The sequence below is a fragment of the Grampus griseus genome (assembly GCF_964374135.1).
Source record: "Grampus griseus genome assembly, chromosome: 1".
Lineage (NCBI taxonomy): Eukaryota > Metazoa > Chordata > Mammalia > Artiodactyla > Delphinidae > Grampus > Grampus griseus.
Genome location: NC_139017.1, coordinates 165,273,981 through 165,293,426, shown reverse-complemented (window position 1 = coordinate 165,293,426; position 19,446 = coordinate 165,273,981). Strand labels below are relative to the sequence as shown.

Genomic DNA, 19,446 nt, shown 5'->3' with positions numbered 1-19,446 from the left:
GTCTCTTGTAACATTCTTTATTTTAAAGTCTATTTTATCTGATATGAGTATTGCTACTCCAGCTTTCTTTTGATTTCCATTTGCATGGAATATCTTTTTCCATCCCCTCACTTTCAGTCTCTATGTGTCCCTAGGTCTGAAGTGGGTCTCTTGTAGACAGTATATATATGGGTTTTGTTTTTGTATCCATTCAGCAAGCCCGTGTCTTTTTGTTCGAGCATTTAATCCATTCACGTTTAAGGTAATTATCGATGTGTATGTTCCTATGACTATTTTCTTAATTGTTTTGGGTTTGTTGTTGTAGGTCCTTTTCTTCTCTTGTGTTTCCACTTAGAGAAGTTCCTTTAGCATTTGTTGTAGAGCTGGTTTGGTGGTGCTGAATTCTCTTAGCTTTTGCTTGTCTGTAAAGCTTCTGATTTCTCCATCAAATCTGAATGAGATCCTTGCCGGGTAGAGTAATCTTGGTTGTAGGTTCTTCCCTTTCATCACTTTAAATATGTCATGCCACTCCCTTCTGGTTTGTAGAGTTTCTGCTGAGAAATCAGCTGTTAACCTTATGGGAGTTCCCTTGTATGTTATTTGTCGTTTTTCCCTTGCTGCTTTCAATAATTTTTCTTTGTCTTTAATTTTTGCCAACTTGATTACTATGTGTCTCGGTGTGTTTCTCCTTGGGTTTATCCTGTATGGGACTTGCTGCACTTCCTGGACTTGGGTGGCTATTTCCTTTCCCATGTTAGGGAAGTTGTCAACTATAATCTCTTCAAATATTTTCTCGGGTCCTTTCTCTCTCTCTTCTCCTTCTGGGACCCCTATAATGCGAATGTTGTTCTGTTTAATGCTATCCCAGAGATCTCTTAGGCTGTCTTCATTTCTTTTCATTTTTTTTCTTTATTCTGTTCTGCAGCAGTGAATTCCACCATTCTGTCTTCCAGGTCACTTATCCATTCTTCTGCCTCAGTTATTCTGCTATTGATTCCTTCTAGTGTCATTTTCATTTCAGTTATTGTATTGTTCATCTCTGTTTGTTTGTTCTTTAATTCTTCTAGGTCTTTGTTAAACATTTCTTGCATCTTCTAGATCTTTGCCTCCATTCTTTTTCTGAGGTCCTGGATCATCTTCACTATCATTATTCTGAATTCCTTTTCTGGAAGGTTGCCCATCTCCACTTCATTTAGTTGTTTTTCTGGGGTTTTATCTTGTTCCTTCATCTGGTACATAGCTCTCTGCCTTTTCATCTTGTCTATCTTTCTTTGAATGTGGTTTTTGTTCCACAGCCAGCAGGATTGTAGTTCTTCTTGCTTCTGCTGTCTGCCCTCTGGTGGATGAGGCTATCTAAGAGACTTGTGCAGGTTTCCTGATGGGAGGGACTGTTGGTGGGTAGCTATCTCTAACCTTTTAAGATGAGGTAACACAGCACGAGACGAGTCCACAGCCCTGCCCCGTGACAGACCAAATCTGTGGTCTGACTGGTATGTCAATGAACAACATGCTTTTGCTTCTTAAAACAATTACAGGGCACCAGAATATTCAAACTGAAGCTTTGACGTTTACCACTTACAACCTGAAATAACAAAGAATGTTTAAAATTACCAAACCTTTTTATTGGATCCTTAGATTAATCTTCATCTTGCTTGTCCCTTTCATGATTCTAAAAGAAACAGTCTGTTCCTCAGACTCCAAACAAGATTACATCAATTCAGCCTCTTCAAAATGCCTTCACTTGCTACTAACAAGGTTAAGCCATCCAAGACACAGTTTGAAGTCACACACAGGGGAAAGGAAAAAAGAGATAATATAGAGGGACTTACCTGGTGGTACAGTGGTAAAGGATCCGCCTTACAATGCAGGGGACGTGGGTTCGATGCCTGGTCAGGGGACTAAGATTCCACATGCTGTGGGCCAATTAAGCCCACATGCGACAACTACTGAGCTCACACGCCTCAACTAGAGCCCGCGTGAGGTAAACTACAGAGCCCACGTGCTCTGGAACCCATGCGCCACAACTAGAGAAGAGGAAACCTGCACGCCACAAGTAGAAGCCCACGCTGCAAGGAAAGATCCTGCATGCCTCAGCGAAGATCCCACATGCTGCACCTAAGACCCAACGCAGCCAAAAATAAAATAAATAATAAATGTCTTTATTTACCATTTTCCAAAATGATAGTGCTCCAACCAAGACTGGCCAGAGCTGAACACTGTCTCTCATTTTTACCTCCTAGGATTATGCTTCTTTTAAAAAATAAATTGCCGTATGGGTGGCTTGCAATAGCTTGTAGTCAACTTACCCCAAGGCCTGCTTTATCATCATTTTTGTGTGCCTGCTTTATCATCATTTTTGCATTTGTTCTTTTGAAGATTATCTTAGCTGGCCCAATGAGTTCCCTTCTAATTCTCAAATTCATCAAGCTGTTTTAAAGTGGAAAGAGTGTTTCTTCATCTTAGTGACACAACGTTTTAAACAATAATCACTACCATTTATGGAGCTCTTACCATGTTCCAGTGTTTTACAAATGCTGTTCCTGATCCTCTCATGAAATCTTAAAGGCTAGTAATATTACCCCATTTTATTGAAGAAACAAGGCTCAGGGAGGTTAAAACATTTGCTCAAAGCCACACAGCTGAACAAAGACTCAAACCGAGTTTTTTTTTTTTGTTTTGCATTACTAGGGCCTCTCACTGTTGTGGCCTCTCCTGTCGCGGAGCCCAGGCTCCGGACGCGCAGGCTCAGCAGCCATGGCTCACGGGCCCAGACGCTCCGTGGCATGTGGGATCTTCCCGGACCGGGACACTAACCCCTGTCCCCTGCATCGGCAGGCTGACTCTCAACCACTGCGCCACCAGGGAAGCCCTCAAACCGAGTTTTGAGCTACTTCATCAAGCTCCTTTTCAATTAAAGTCTTATTGTTGGCAGATTCTTCATTTGTAGAGGTAGACATTTTTATCAGTCAAAAACCCATCATTGTCAATCTGATGAATAAGTTAGAAAATACTATTTAGAGCCCAAAGCAAACTGTGATATAAGATAATGAGAACATTTTCCTTATGTGCTTTGCAAATTGGCTCTGCAATGCAGTTTGAACATGTTCTGAGAAATGACAGTATCTAAGAACAAAACTGTGGACTCACAACGTCTCAATATTGAGGAGCAACAACCGTTTGGGTAGCTTTGCTAGAAAAGAAAACATCCCATGGAGATTATACCTACATAGACTTCATGATACTAGTTAGCGTTTTAAAGCATTTGCCATGCTATCTCATTTAATTCTCACAATATATGAGGCAAGTACCAAAAGGTATCATCTCCCTTTTGCCGATGAAGAAACTAATTCCCAGGTCAGAGTTGAGACTCAGACTCTGATGTAACTCCAAATTCCAGTCTCATGATCATTACGGTACACAGCCAGAAGAGATGAATGAAACCCAATAAAGTTAAACCTTTGTCTTTTTAAGCCTTCATATTTCCAGACCTGAAGTTGGTAGTCTCTGATTTTGAAATTATTTTTGTCCTTTTTTAAATGAATTCTCTGCTCTCCTTGGGTTCTGTTGAGGGAATATAGAAAAAGTGGGGGAAAAAAGTGAAAAAGAAAGTTAGCAAAATGAGCTCTCCTTTCCAACCTTCCATTTCCTCAATCAAACTCAGGAAGACAAGAATTGGACTTCCCTGGTGGTGCAGTGGTTAAGAATCCGCCTGCCAATACAGGGGATAGGGGTTCGAGCCCTGGTACGGGAAGATCCCACATGCTGAGGAGCAACTAAGCCCGTGAGCCACAACTACTGAGCCTGCACTCTAGAGCCCATGTGCCACAACAACTGAAGCCTGCAAGCCTAGAGCCTATGCTTCACAATGAAAAGCCACCGAAATGAGAAGCCCGCTCACTGCAACTAGAGAAAGCCCACGTGCAGCAACGGAGACCCAATGCAGCCAAAAATAAATAAATTTATTTTTAAAAAAAAAAGAAGAAAACAAAAATCAGGAATTCCCTGGTGGTCCAGTGATTAGGACTCCGCGCTTCCACTGCAGGGGGCACGGGTTTGATCCCTGGTTGGGGAACTAAGATCCCGCATACCACGTGGTGTGGCAAAAAAAAAAAAAAAAAGAATCAACTTTCAAGTTCAATTAGGTTTGTTAAGTCCAATTTAAGAGTGATGAACACTTGGTCTTTGGAAGAATTTAACACCACATTTTCCCGCTTAGCAACAGCAGGATTCCCTGGAGACTCACCATCAGCACCTTGGTGCATCTACCCGCTAACACTGAACTCTGCAGCCATTAAAGAGACTGGCACAGGTGGTGGCAGCAGCTGCCACCTAAATTCCAGAAATCAAATTCTAGGATACTGTTGAACATAATATTTGGTCCATTGAGTTTTAATTATTTTAAGGCTTCCCTATAGGCAGACAGAAGAGTTATGTGTGACAAACCTTAGGAAGTGTTACTGCAAGCTTTTAACCAAAATCCAGTAGAATTCTACGATTATTACCCATATACCAATATACGTTATACTGTTACACAAATCAGATTTAACAGGGATTGTGAGTCCTGCTCCCTCAGTATAACTTACTTACGTTTGTTTTGTTTTGAAAGTGCAATAAAATAGTAAGGATTGATTATAAATAGACTACATGTGTATAACTAAACTTTCATTAAGTTAAAATAACCATTAGAGGAAGGGAGAAAGTGCTCTCTAATTATCATTAATACTAACAGTAATATAATACCTATGCTTGCATGGAGTTTTTCCATTTACAAAGAGTTTCAAATACAGTATCTCACTAGACATCTGCTACATTTGGACATCTTGAAATGTGTCACGTCCTTTGCCCTCTGACCCTCCTCTCCGGATTTTTCTCTGGGTTCTGTAATACTCCTCTCCTCTGCCCATCATTACCTATTGGTGCTCCCAGGATTCCATCCTTGATGCTGTTCTCACACTCAATCAGGGCCACCCCATTCACTTGCATGGTTTTCACTGCTCATTTCCATACTCACTATTCCCATTTCTTTATCTACAAGCCCATTTGGGCTCCTGAGCTCTGGACTCATATTTTCAACTACCTGCTGGGCATATGAACATGTGTTTGGATGTAACAGGTGCTTCAAACTCCTCAACAAGTCTCTAAAGATGGTTTTTATCTCCCACCATTTGCCCCCTTCCTCCCTGACTTCCACCCACCCCAGTCTGGTTCCTCCAGTATGCCAACCGCTGCCTAGCACCTTACATTTGCTCTTTGGTAAACTAAGTACTTAGAACACTTTCCTCCAGATATCCTGACAGCTCCTTCAGAACTCTGCTCTAATGTCACTCCTTTAGAGAGTCTTGACCATCCTGTCTAAAATAGCAGTCCCCCTTCACTCCCCTTCCCTTACTCTATTTTTCTTTATTGTACTTGTTACCACCTGATGTTATATATAACTTTGTTGATTGTCCATCTCCCCCACAGAATACAAGTTCAACAAGGGCAGAGTCTTTGCCTCATTCATTCCTATGCCAGGTACATTGTTGGTGCTCAACAAATTTTTGTTAAATGACTTAATTTCTATTCTTTATACCCACCCCAGATTCCTCCTCTTTGTGTGTTCTGGTTCCATCCATAGCATACTCGTCCATCCAACAAATTACTCACCTCAGGAATCTGGATATCATAGGTTCTGACTCCTTATAAGTCACTGGTAAAAACAGTTGATAGTACGCCTGGAGGCTAGGACAAGAGTACAAATAAGGGACTTCCCTGATGGTACAGTGTTGAAGACTCCACGCTTCCAATGCAGGGGTGTAGGTTTGATCCCTGGTCTGGAAACTAACATCCCACATGCAGCATGGCCAAAAACAAAAGCAGATGAAAGCTTGCCCCCCTTCTTTTCCTGTTCTGGCTTTGTCCTATTCCAGGAGGGCCCTCAGGTCCACGTGTGGCTGCAGGTCCAATCTCTGTCCATCCTCCCAAACCAAGGGCTATGGGTACACACATGGAGATTGGTTTGCCCTCAAGAGAACAAACTTGGGGAAGAGGCTTGAAGTGGGCTGTCTGGGCAAAGAATTCCAAGGTCCTAAATAGTTGAGGTTTGTAATCTAGAAGGGGAGGGGGGAGAATGAGCTCTAGGTGGGCACATCCCCTTGGCCTAGTGGGGAAAGGTGCAACGTTAAAGTGCAGGGCTCAGGGAGATGGCCCTGTTGCTCTGGTATAATGGCAGTACTACCTGGGCTAAAATCCAAACTCCAATAGAGTGGACATAACCAAATGAGGGTGAAGTCTAGAAAGCATTCTTCTTCCCTCCCTTGCCTAAAAACCAAAGATTGAAGTCTTGTAACTCAAGAACTATCAGTATGGTTTAGAAAAGGAAATCTTGGGTAAAAATCCTATTAGAAAACAGGACTTCATCAAAATTTAAAACTTTGGTTCTTTGGGTTTTTCTTTTTTAATATAACTGTACTTATTTATTTATCTTTGGCTGTGTTGGGTCTTTGTTGCTGCGCATGGGCTTCCTCTAGTTGCGGGGAGTGGGGGCTACTCTTCGTTGTGGTGCGCAGGCTTCTCATTGCGGTGGCTTCTCTTGTTGCAGAGCATAGGCTCTAGGTGCACGGGCTTCAGTAGTTGTGGCACGTGGGCTCAGTAGTTGTGGCTCACAGGCTCTAGAGCTCAGGCTCCATAGTTGTGGCGCATGGGCTTAGTTGCTCCGCAGCATGTGGGATCCTCCTGGATCAGGGCTCGAACCCGTGTCCCCTGCATTGGCAGGCGGATTCTGAACCACTGCGCCAAGAGGGAAGTCCCAAAACGTTGGTTCTTTGAAAGGCACTGTTAAGGGAATGGAAAGCCAAAGACTAGGAAAAATATTTGCAAATCATATCTGATAAAGGACTTCTAAGCAAAATAAATAAAGAACTCTCAAACAAAAGATCCAAAACTTTCATTAGATTCTCAAAGGAATCTGAATCCTCCTGAAAATATTAACAACTATTGGCTTATGTGCTCAGCTTGGAGAATTTCAGAGGTTGACCAACAGCCAAACCTGCAGCTGGGAACTTAGAATCCTGCCCAAGCTTCCTGTATTGAGAGCTTGCCTTGTAACATGTCACCAAAGTTGCCATGATGTCTAATCCTAGATAACACTCCAAAGATGACAATGATTCAAGTACTGGAGCGTGAGGGGCCGGTGACTTTATCCCAGCTTTACCTTGGGAGGGGGTGTCTTAGTTGGGCCACATTGCCTTTAGGTGCCTTTTTTCTCTTGCATTAGGCCTCACCAGATATGCAATGAGAGAATATCTACCGTTTCTACAGAATTTCTTTGACAAATAGCTTGTGCAGTGACAAATCAGAAATAAAGTCACCAGTCCTAATGAAGGGAATGAAGTTTATATATATTCTCCTCTCATTTATCCAAGAAATATTTGTTGCCTGCCTACTCTAAGTCAAATATTTTGCTAGGGGCTGAAGATACAATGATTAGCAAGACAGTGATTTCTTCAAGGATATCAAAGTCTAATGGAGGAGATGAAAAAGTGAACAGGCAATTACAAAATGAATAAAGTGCTTTCAGTGGGATAATCCCAGGGAACACTGAACAGGAACACCTGATCCAGTCTCATGGGATCGGGAAAGGTTCCCTAGAACAAGTTAAGTATGAGACCTGAAGGATGAAGAGGAGTTGACCAGAAGAGTGGAGAGAAAGAGATGCAGCTTGAAGAGCGTTGCAAGTACAGGGCAAGTGCAGAGAACTGAAGCTGATGAGGGCAGCAGAGGCCAGATCTTGATGACCTACATCACACTGTATGCTGCTGGCAATGGAAAGCATGAAAAAGTTTTGCACAGAAGAGTGGCATGAAGGGATTTGCCCTTCAGAAAGATCATTCTAGCTGCAGCAAGGGAGAATAAATGGAAGGGGGTTGAAAATAGATGAGACTCATTAAGAGGTTGTTTCAGTAAGCAGGATGTGGCTTGGTGATGGTCTGAATAACTGCAGCTAATATTTTGAGCCCCATTATTTAATTTAATCTTTGCAACTCTGTGAGATGGATATAATTACCCCCATTTTACAGATGGGCAATCCAAGGAACAGAGAAGCTAAGTAACTTGCCCAAGGTCACAGGATAAGTAGTGGCAGTACATAGAGCAGGTAGACAGATTTGAGAACTACTTAGGAGGTGGTATGTCATAAGACTAATTATTGAAGACTAATTAACTAATTTTCATTATTGATTTTGGGAAGATGGCTAAAGGAGAAGTTTTCAAGTATGATATGCAAGTTTCTAGCTTGGATGACTATGCCATGACTGAGTTAGGAAATAACATGAGAAGCAGGTGAGGGGGGATGGTGATAGCACAAAGTGGTAAATTCAGTTTGGGGTCTGCCTGGGTAATTTCCAAGTGGAGACCTCTACAGGGCAGCCGCAGGGGCTGGTGTGAAATTCAAAGTGAGATTTTGATGTTATCAGCCTCAGTCTCTGCCAGAGGGAAAAAAAGCACCTTTGAAGAAGCTGAAAATGATACAAACTTCGAATATGAAGCATTTAGGAAAACAGATAATACAATGGGATTCACCATGAAACCGTTTTAGGTCATTACAGTGTAATTTTCTTCTATTCATTTTACTCAACTGTTTTTCACTAACTTTTTATTTTCTCCAGTCCTTTTCTCTCCACTAATTTTCTCCCCTTTGCCTATTCACATATCACAGTGTTCTCTGTCCTTAAATGAAAACCTTTTCCATTGCTTTATTTCCAGGACTTATTCCTTACTTCTTTTCATAAGTCTTATCTCTCATCTTCACAAAAAGTTTGAAATAATTTCAACTGGCTGCTTCTGATTCCTTATCTTCCATCTATTTTTTTTTACATCTTTATTGGAGTATAATTGCTTTACAATGTTTTTTTTAAGATTTTTTTTTGATGTGGACCATTTTTTAAAATCTTTATTGAATTTGTTACAATATTGCTCCTGTTTTATGTTTTGGTGTTTTGGCCGCGAGGCATGTAGGACCTTAGTTCCCCGACCAGGGCTCGGGCCCACACCCCCTGCATTGGAAGGCAAAGTCTTAACCACCTGACCACCAGGGAAGTCCCACACTAACAACTTTTTATCTTGAAGTCTCCTATAGATAAGCAGGTCCCAGTTGGCTACTCCATTACAGAGTTAGGTATCTAACCAATGCTTCAAAGAGGTGCATTTCTCCCAGGGCGTAGGAACTCCTTTTTCAGCAGGAACACTAACCTTTGAAACACTAGGGAACCATTTAACAAATTATCATTTCAGTAGACTCAGCGGGGTCCTAATGGGCTGGAAGCACAGCCATAACAAAGGGCTAGCCTCCTAGAGAAAATTCAAAGAGGGAAATCTGCCCCTACTATAATAATGGCGAAACATTAACGTGTTAAATGCCCTGGAGGAGAGGTTCCAGGTGAATTTCTCCAGCATTTTCCTTAAACTTTCCTACCCAGAAATAAAAAATGCTGAACATGTTGAAAGGAGAAAAGGAGTTTTAAAAAATGTTTACAGGAGCTCCCTGGAGGTCCAGTGGTTAGGACTCCGCGCTTTCACTGCCAAGGGCACGGGTTCGATCCCTGGTCGGGGAACTAAGATCCCGCAAGCCATGCGGTGCAGTCTTTTTCCAGTCTTGGCGATAGCGTTAATTAAAACTTTTCTTTCATATTTGTATTTTTCCCCAATTTAAAGCACTTCCACTCCCTACCTCTGCCTAGACTGGCCTTCCATTTAAAAAAATGTTTCGTAAGATAAAATAATGTGTAAGTAATTTGAAAATCATAGCCACACCCTAGTAGAACATAACCACAGCCTTAGGCAGACTGCACAATCATGTCATGAATATAGAGCCTTTGTTTCTAAGAGTATCTCTGTTCTGGGATCCTAATACTAATTTAATAGAAATTGTTTTACTATCCTTAACAGATACTCAAAAATATCTCCTTAAAGCAATATGGCCTCCTCTCATTTTTCCATTAGGATTTTTGTTTGTTTGTTTCTGTTTCCCTTCTCCAAAGCTAATGAGTTACCCATAACAAATATTTCCATGTTGCTTTGCCACCAGCCTAATCTTCATAGGGAACTGTCCAGGTTTTTGCACTTGCCAAATTTTGGCAATATCCAGAGGGCTCACCAATATGTGAAGACACGGTATTCCCAAATTCCCACAAGAACATCTGTACAAATGCATCAATATAGAAACAATTGTGCCCAATTTTAATAAATCTGATGAAAAGCCGTTTTATGAATTGGTGCTGGATTACTAAAATAATTCTCAGCTTTTTGATTTTAAAAATTATACTTTTAATTACAGGATATTGTTAGAATAATACAGATATAGATAGACACAAGATAACTGTGACCAATACCATAAGGAAAACTGCTGTACATACTTACTTGTTCACTCACTCTCCACAACCATAGAAAACAGGCACAATGTGTTCAGGGTGTGTGCAGAAGCAGCCAGAGACTTGGGAGCAGAAGGCATGCAAAAAGCTTTAGCAAAGAGAGACTGAGAAATAACTTTACACAGGGTTCAACACAGCAAATGGGCAACAATTGGCAGGAAGAGAGGAGACAGAGCTGGTCCGGCCCTTGCCCTTTTAACTTCCCAACTGAAGTGCACATGTCTGGAGAGACGGCTGGGGCACTCAGAAGCCAAAAGCAGCAGAAAGAACAGCTTGGGGGTGGGGCAGGGGAGTAGGGAAGGAAAAGGGGGTGAAATAGGTCATGGAGATGCTGTCTTCTTCTACAGCCACTCCGAAGCTGATGCCCCTACTGGCTCACAGAAACAACGGGAGAACTCTGATATTCATTAAAACCACCAGCAACACTGATACGGGAAAAAGACATTTGAGTTTAGTCATCAAGAACATGTAAGTCATTCAACAATTAAAATATGAATATCCAAAGTCAGCTAAATTTTGTATAGAACAAAAAACATGCTCCCTGCCCAAGTTTGTATTCAAATAAGAGTGACAACATAAAGACACCTACTTGGTGGAGTGGTTTTTCATTGTTACTTTTGAGGTTGTGTCATTTGCAACGGATGCAGACCCACGTGGTTGTGGGTCATAATAAATACATAATACACTACCCAAGGGAGACCACTGGCTCCTTTAACGCCAAGTCCCAAAGAGCTATGGCAAAAGATTTTCAAATGTTACAACACTCACAATACAGTAGAAAAAACGTGGGGCAGGCTCAAAAAATATATATTCCTCACTCTAGTCCCATCTCCTGGGCATCAGTTCCCTCCCACTCCCACCCCCAAATGCTTGGATAAGCATCAACATTTGGGATATTTCTTAGTTCCTATTTGGGCTGAGATAAGGAGAACTGACAGTACTGGGCTTAAATTGGGTCAACTCTTACATTAACCACTTAAATCTGTAGGCTGGGAGAATGGAAATACATTCCTATCTAGTTTTATTAATTCCCTGTGACTAGGCCAAAGAGAAGATAATTCAGTCTGAGAACAGGACAATCAACCTATTTGTCTGGTAATAATCTCCAACTGACCGATACATATAAACAAGTGCTTCGTTCTGTACAAAGACAGATCTTACAGGAGAGTACACATTACAGCACTAGTGTTTCAATTTTCTTTCATAAAGAATGAAAAAAAGGACGTTTCTCACATTGGAGTTATGTCTGTAGTTCTGTCACATGATCAATATCACCCAAGAACATGCTAATTCAGTGTGAATTCAGTTTCTATTGGAAAAACAATAGGAATACACATTTTACATGTACATACACATGCCCTTATGCAAGCTAAGATAAACACTGGGATGTGGCCCTTATCAAATCCTAGAGTTAGCAGTATAGGGAGAATTGATTTTAAAGGGTAGAGGGGAAAGAACAGAGAAATGACCTGCATTCCTTGGGAAGGGACTCTGTGTTTCCTTCCCTGAAGGGATCAATTCCACTTGCTCCTTACACTCCACCATCACTTATGGTCCTATCTTTCCTTGAAGATATTTTCCCTACAATATTCCCTACAGTGATCCCCAAAGAAAATTAATAAATTCTGATTAATGGCAATAACAGTGGGCATTTCTTGCTAAAGTCACCACTGTTGATGAGTCCTTGGTCCCCAAACCTGCGTCTCATTTTTCCTTTTAATCTGTATCTTCATGAAATCTTTAAAAAAGTTAATTAGAAACAATGAGGCAAAAAGTTATGATCATTGCCTTCATCATGCAGAATCCTGCTCTTAGGAAGACAGAAAGATACAAATGCATGAGCAACTCAAGGAGAAAGCCCTTTGAAGGGAAGATGTGTGTGCCCAGCTACCATGGTGAGTGAATAGGTGTGGCAATTCAAGCAAAGTCTCTGGTTGTCTTTTACCAAAGTAGCTGTGACCACCCTATCACAGGTCAATATTTCCCCTAGCGTAGTTCTTTGGGCCAAGGATGGGAGAAATTACTTTTAAAGATTTACTCCATTTCCAGGCCTGAGCATTTATCAGCATTTAGCACCTGGTCTTCAGATTTCCAGTTACTTGTGGGGCTGATTTTGATGAAGTAATTCATTAATATTGGGTGAATAAAAATCACTATTTTGGAGGAAGGAATACCATTCCCAAAGCCATTGATCAGAATTTCAAGTGGCTTGTCTTCTTCGACGTTCTAAACTGTGGTCCACAACAAGGAAATTCAGTACAGTAAAAGCAGCTCAGTCTTGAGAGAGCTCTTTGATATCAAATAAAATTGTACCTTCAAATGAATAATTTCTCAGTCGTAATCACAGGACTTAGTCAGTGTGAACTCTCTTATGTTTAATGAGAGCTGAGCTCCGGCTGAAACTCTTCTCACATTCGGTACATTCATAAGGCTTCTCTCCCGTATGAACTCTTTGATGTGTGATGAGGTTGGAGCTCTGGGTGAAACCTTTTCCACACTGCACACACTCATAAGGTTTCTCTCCTGTGTGGGTTCTCTGGTGTTTAATTAGGTCTGACCTTTCACCAAAGCTTCTCCAACACTCGTTGCACTCATAGGGCTTCTCTCCAGTGTGAATTTTCTGGTGTGTGATAAGATGAGAGCTCCGGCTGAAGCTTTTCCCACAGGCGTTACATTCATATGGCTTTTCCCCAGTATGGGTTCTCTGGTGCTGAACCAAGTGTGAGATGCGGCTGAAATTCTCCCCACATTCATTACAGTGGTACGGCTTTTCCCCTGTGTGGGCTCTGCGATGGCGCACAAGATCGGAGTTCTGACTGAAATTCTTCCCACACTCATCACACTTGTAGGGCCTTTCCCCCGTGTGGACACGATAGTGTTTGATCAGATCAGATCTCTCACTGAAGCCTCTCCCACATTCGTTACATTCGTAAGGCTTCTCACCTGTGTGGGTCCTCTGGTGCTGAGCTAGGTGAGAGCTCCGGCTGAAGCTTTTCCCACACTCCTCACACTCATAGGGTTTTTCCCCACTGTGGGTCCTTTGGTGCTGGATTAGGTGAGAGAGCCGGCAGAAACTTTTTCCACACTCGTTACATTTGTGGGGCTTTTCTCCAGTGTGGATTGTCTGATGCTGAATGAGGTGAGAGCTTCTTCCAAAACTTTTCCCGCACTCATTACAGTCATAGGGCCTCTCTCCAGTGTGTGTTCTTTGATGCTGAATAAGGTGGGAACTCCGACTGAAGCCCTTTCCACATTCATAACACTTATAGGGTCTGTCACCGGTGTGGATTTTCTGATGTCGATTAAGGTCTGAGATCTGACCAAAGGCCTTTCCACAATGAGAACATATATGATATCGGATGCTTGTATGGACTTCTTTGTGGACAAGCAGATCGGTGACTTGTTGGAGAGGATAGCTTACCCACTCTTCTGCTGTTAGATCTCCCCATTGTCTTTCTGATCTATCCCTGTTTTCAAAGGCCTCTTCACTTTCAGGACTGTCCTCAGTATTACCAACAGGTCTTTCAGATGCAGTCCCAAATTCCACATCTTCACTAATCTCTTGCTTTGGATTCACCTCGTTTTCACTCCTGATTTCAAAATCTGTAATAAAAGGTGAAGAATAATACTGGTAAACACACACAAAAATTATCTACTGTGTGCTGGGCACTGTGCTAAGTTCTTTTTTTTTTCTTTTTTATTAATTAATTAATTTATTTTGGGCTGTGTTGGGTCTTCGTTTCTGTGCGAGGGCTTTCTCTAGTTGTGGCAAGCGGGGGCCACTCTTCATCGCGATGCGCGGGCCTCACTATCGCAGCCTCTCTTGTTGCAGAGCACAGGCTCCAGACGCGCAGGCTCAGTAGTTGTGGCTCATGGGCCTAGTTGCTCCGCAGCATGTGGGATCTTCCCAGACCAGGGCACGAACCCGTGTCCCCTGCATTAGCAGGCAGATTCTCAACTACTGTGCCACCAGGGAAGCCCCATGTTTTAAGTTCTTTATGTGAATTACTTCAGCCGCCCTGAGAGCCAGGCATTATGATGATTTCTACTTTATGAATGAGAGATTCAAGGCCCACAGAAGTGACTCGCAAAAGGTCATACAGTAGTAAATGGTGAAACTAAGATTCAAATCCAGTTCTGTCTGATAAAAGTTCATGCTCTGTATCACTAAATAGTTCCTTATGAATATTGTATATGTTCCTGGTGTTTCAAAAGAAGAAAACCATAAACAGAAAATATAAAAGACTCTAAATTAGAATTTCTAAAAGCCAAGAGCCTAGATATTTTATATGTGAATGAATGTGTGTGTATGTGTATGTTCTTGTCAAGCCTTATTCATTACCATTATATAATATTTACTAAGAACCTACTGGGTTAGCATGGAGAAAAACAAATTTTTATCAATCTATATCAAGTCTCGGTTGACAAGAAAAATGACTGCCAAATGTTACTTGCTACTTTTCAATGGCTTTTTTTTTTTGGCCGCGCTATGTGGCTTGCGGGGAACTCCACCAGGGATAAAACCCAGGCCCAGCGCAGTGAAAGTGCAGAGTCCTAACCACGGGACCGCCAGGGAATTCCCTCAGTGGCCTTTTAATGAAAACAGAGGTGGGAAGGTTGGAGAAGGCAAAAGAGATGCCTGGCTCAGAATATTCTTGGCATTGAGTAGGTAAAGACTTTAAATGAAAATCAAAATATACAAAGTCACTGTCTACAAGAAACCTTCTACCAGACACTGCTTTTTCGAAGTTGTGTTTCTTGGTACACTCTTCAGAAAGAGATTACTAGGTATGCTGGGAGAAAAGGGTCCAGGGATAAATTAGTTTGGTAAATGGTGCATACAACATCATCTTCTTAGAAATTAAAAATGCCTGATATCACATTAAAGGTTCTGAAGAGTCTTGAGGTAAAGAAGCCTTGTAAACATTATCTAACCCACTCCCAAACTTATATGGGCAAGAAATATATATACATATATTTTTTTGTGCTTCCATGCTTCCATCCTTCCAAAATGTGCTCCTTGGGCTGGACCACTGACATATAAATTCACATTTCTTTAAGATTCTCATTTCTTGCTTTTGTTGGATTGAGTGGAATATTTGGGTTACTGACTACAATAGATCTGGGTAGATAACTTCACTTCTGGCTGCATTTTGAAAGGAAGGATCCAAGAAAGTTGGGACATCAGAGAGAGCCCAATTTAAAAAGGAAACCCTTCACAGTTTGCCTTTTGTTTGTTAAAAGCTATAGGAATAAAGATTTCATAAAAAGGAATAATCCTAATGAATGGCAGATGACCTAGTCAACCATACATGATTGCTAACTTCTGTCAAGTCCTAACAGGAGACAAAGTGAGTCAAAAGACTTTCAGCTCAAGAATACACTGTTTATTCTAGTTACACCCAGACCAAAGGATATCTAAGAGAAAAGACAGGTTTGCAGACCACCAAAAAAATTAGCTTCCCTCTCTAATAGAATTTGTGATCTCATTTAGTTCAGGATTCTTCTGGAACAGCATCATCTGACACACTCAAAATCTATGATCAACTCTGAAATGTCTCTAGACAAGTACCTGCTCTGGATAAATAAAGGACCTGAGTCAAAGCTACAGCTCTGAAGCCAAAGCAAACACAAAAAGGTGGCTTTTGCCTTCCCATGAACCTGGGTCAGAACCCCTTTATCTTCTAGTAAAAGCACCATTTACAGGGGAATTTATATCCTGGCAAGCACCATTATGTCAGACCTGTTTGGTCAGTGATCTGTACAGACAGGCTGGAGAATGGCAAATGACTCAGGGCGCAAGAAATCTGAGTGTTTCTAAAATGTGCAGGAACGATCTTTCATTTTAGACCATATGACCTTGATATTCCCACATTCAAAGATCTGCCTGAGGACTCAACTCAAGCCAAAATCCAATTAAGAGCTTTAAGAATCAACTAACTAGGTTGTGTTGACAGAGGTAAGGCATTTTTGACAGTCTCAAAAACGTGGGCTGGAGAAAGATAGAGAATACTTACCTAATGAGACAACATTTCCATAATTCTCCTGCATAACATCCCTGTAAAGGTCCCTTTGTGTAGGGTCCAGAGGTCTCCATTCTTCCCGGGTGAGATACATGGCCATATCTTCAAATGTCACAGGTGCCTGAAATCACATATCGCTTCCTCAATACTTGGTATCTAGGAGGTTAGTACCAGTTTTTCTTCTCGAAATTAGAGACATGGCTAGAATTGTTGAGGAGGCAAAAGGTATTAGGTCTGATATGTAGAGTCCAAAGGAGAAATAAACAAGCAACAAAGAGATGTGGTAAAGGAGAGAGCAATTTATGAGCTGACTGCTTTGGTCCCACGGCCAGATATCCCTGCCCCACTCCGAACCTTACCCTCTAGCAGTACTTTTCTCAGAATACAACTAGCACTTACATCATTCCATACCTTTACCCACAATGTTCCTATTTTCTTGGAATATCTTTCTCAGGGTAGTGAAATCCTACTGTTCCTTAAGGCCCTGTTCCAGCACCGACTGTTCTTCAATGCGCCCCATCTCGCTGCTCTGCTCCACTCCTCCCTCCCTCCCACACCTCAGACAGAATTAATACTCCCACTTCTTGGTCCCCACAGCGTGTTGCTCCTACAGAAAATAGTGCTCTTATCATGTAGTTTCACTGTTAACCGGATGCATCTGTCTTCCTACTGATTGTGAGCAGGCAGGGAGGGCATGCCTCATGCATCTTTTGTCTCCCCAGTATTTAAAGGCAAACAGCAGGTGTTCAGTAAATGCTTGTTTGTGGCTATACTGTTCTGATACTGGGTCTCTGGAGGCAGAATACCGAAGCAAGCGAATTACTAATCTCAGAGAATTTCCCACAGAGATTCGCGGAGCAAAGAAACGCAGGAACGAGGTGGGTAAGCACAGGTAGGGTCCGAGAAGCCACCCCCGGCTTACCTGGGACCCAGCCATGAGCAGGGTGGCTGCCATCTCGGGCTCAAGGATTCGCCTCCCAGGAGGGAGAGAGCAGGAAAAGCAGCTAGCAGACAGCGCTAAAGGAGGCGAAAAGCAGGGCGTGAGGCACAGAAACAGGCCCTGCCCACTCCCCGGGTCTGGAGTTCTGGCCGCCAGGCGACTGGGGAGGGCCCTGAATCCGGGCCGGGTCACTCTCCTCCCTGACCCTCGAGCGCGACCCGCCCTCCGTGTCTCCGCCACCAAGGGGTGGAGGCTCCCGGAATTACTAAGACAGCCCCCTGGCTCGGTCCCTCCCGGGCCGGGGGTCAAGCCGAGGCTGTCTCAGGGAGGAGGCTCTCAGCCCAGCCCACAGAACGCCTCTGCTCTTCCATGTCGAGGCTGGGCCCTTTCCGGCAGCTGCCTCAGCCAATCAGCGAGCGAAGCGAATACGAGACCCGCCTCTTGTAGCACGGCCGAGCACCTTTATCACGCCTGAGCCCGCCCCCGTGGCCTGTCGGGAGTTGGAGTCCCATTCGGGCGTACAAAGGCCAGTCAGAGGCCAAAAGCCACGGAGGGAAAAGAACAAAAGGGTGAAGAAAAAAGCGCGTCCTCCTAGCCAGGGCGGAGTATCTTCCGCTCTCCTCTCTTGGAGACCACAGCCGGCTTAAGCCAGGGAGGTTGCCTTGCTTCTCTTCACGTCCCTACAAGCTTATCTTGAGTCGGATCTTAACTGCGACGTCGAGCCTAATTTAGGCGCTGGCCTGTGTTGAGTTCAGCTGGGATTAGCTCTCACTTGATATCCTAGGCCTGAGAGGAAAGCAGCAGCCGCCCACTCCCCAGGGGAGACTCAGCGGCCGCGCTGGAACTTTGAGCTCCACCCACGCACTACATCACCCAGCAGCGACTGCGGCATTCTCACACTGCTACGCAGACTACAACTCCTAGGGGGCAACGCGCCGCCCGTCTGCCAGCAAATGTGGTCCGCGGCTGGGCCAGGCTTGTGTCCCGGCTCCATCGCTGTTAACCCTGTAGGGGCGTCCTTCTAAAGAGGGCGCTCCTTGAGGGGCAGGCTGAGTTGCGCCTAGCGGAGGGGACGCAAAAGCCGGAGGGAAATCAGAAGCGAGGGTGGGGTATAGGGGCGCGTAGGGTGGAGCGAGCCAGACCCCAGGGTTGGGAAGGACCGTCCTTATCATCCCTGAGGGCTTGCCTGCTAAAAGGGTTCCTGGCGGCTTCCCGCATCGATGGGATCGTGGGCCTCTAATGGCCCACGCCCGGCGGACCCTTAGGTTGTTAGCAGTCCCTGACCGACTGAAGGTGGGAAGCCGAAAACCCGAACTGGGAACGAACAGACCTACCTCCTGGCCCGCAAAAGATCCGCTAGGTCGCCGGCTCCAAGATCCAAGAGGCCTCAAACAGATTTCAAATCCTCAGGCAGAGTTCTCTGAGACTACAGACGTTCGGAAAGATTCTGGGGGTCACTGGCAGATCCTGTCTATCTTCAGATCTTCAGGTAGATCTCGAATCCGTAGACGTGCAGGCAAAGCCCAGAGATCGTAGGCGGATCCCAAAGACTCACAGATTCCCGAGACCTCAGACTCTCAGACAGCTCAGAGAAACCACAGGCTCATAGGCAGATTCCTGAGACCACAGCAGCTAGCCAAGAAACACCACCAGCAGCTAAGCTACATTCAACTGGAGTTCTTCCGAACGGAAGGACTTGCAGCCTTCCCTTTCCCCAGCCAGAATGAGAAAATTAGACAATGGAAGCCGAGCACTAGGGAAAGCAGGCATTCTGCGTGGGGAAGAGCTCTGAGCTCGCTGTAGCCTTGGAGAGGGAAGTGATGGAAAAAGAATATAGCAGCTTATTAGGGACTCCCACCCTCTTCGAGTTATAAATATCCCCAGAACCTTGGCTACGTGCCCAGAAGCCTGTTGTCTCTAACTGTACAGGAGACTTCTCTGCCTGGGCTGGGAAAGGGGCTTTTCTTTTGTTTTGCAGATATGTCCACCCACTAAGTGACTTGAATTTTTTTCTTCAAACGTGACTCTAGGCTATGCTTTTATTAGTGAGTGTCCTGTTCCCAGTGCTCAGTTATTTATGGTTAAATTACTCGTGTCT

The 19,446-nt window shown here is 43.5% G+C and overlaps 1 protein-coding gene across 2 annotated transcripts; it reads right to left on the bottom strand.

Annotated features, from left to right (window-relative positions):
* Positions 1-12,498: 12,498 nt before the first annotated feature.
* ZNF436 (zinc finger protein 436) lies at positions 12,499-18,808 on the bottom strand. Of its 2 annotated transcripts, none has more exons than XM_082668934.1 (3): positions 18,683-18,808; positions 16,403-16,529; positions 12,499-13,988 (listed from the first exon to the last, which is right to left on the bottom strand). In XM_082668934.1, the coding sequence occupies exons 2-3, from the start codon at positions 16,506-16,508 to the stop codon at positions 12,736-12,738; spliced, it is 1,359 nt and encodes a 452-aa protein (XP_082525060.1). In that variant the 5' UTR covers positions 16,509-16,529; positions 18,683-18,808; the 3' UTR covers positions 12,499-12,735. The 2 variants fall into 2 exon arrangements, with proteins under 2 accessions (XP_082525060.1, XP_082525059.1); XM_082668933.1 differs by lacking the exon at positions 18,683-18,808 and adding an exon at positions 17,331-17,451.
* Positions 18,809-19,446: the final 638 nt, after the last annotated feature.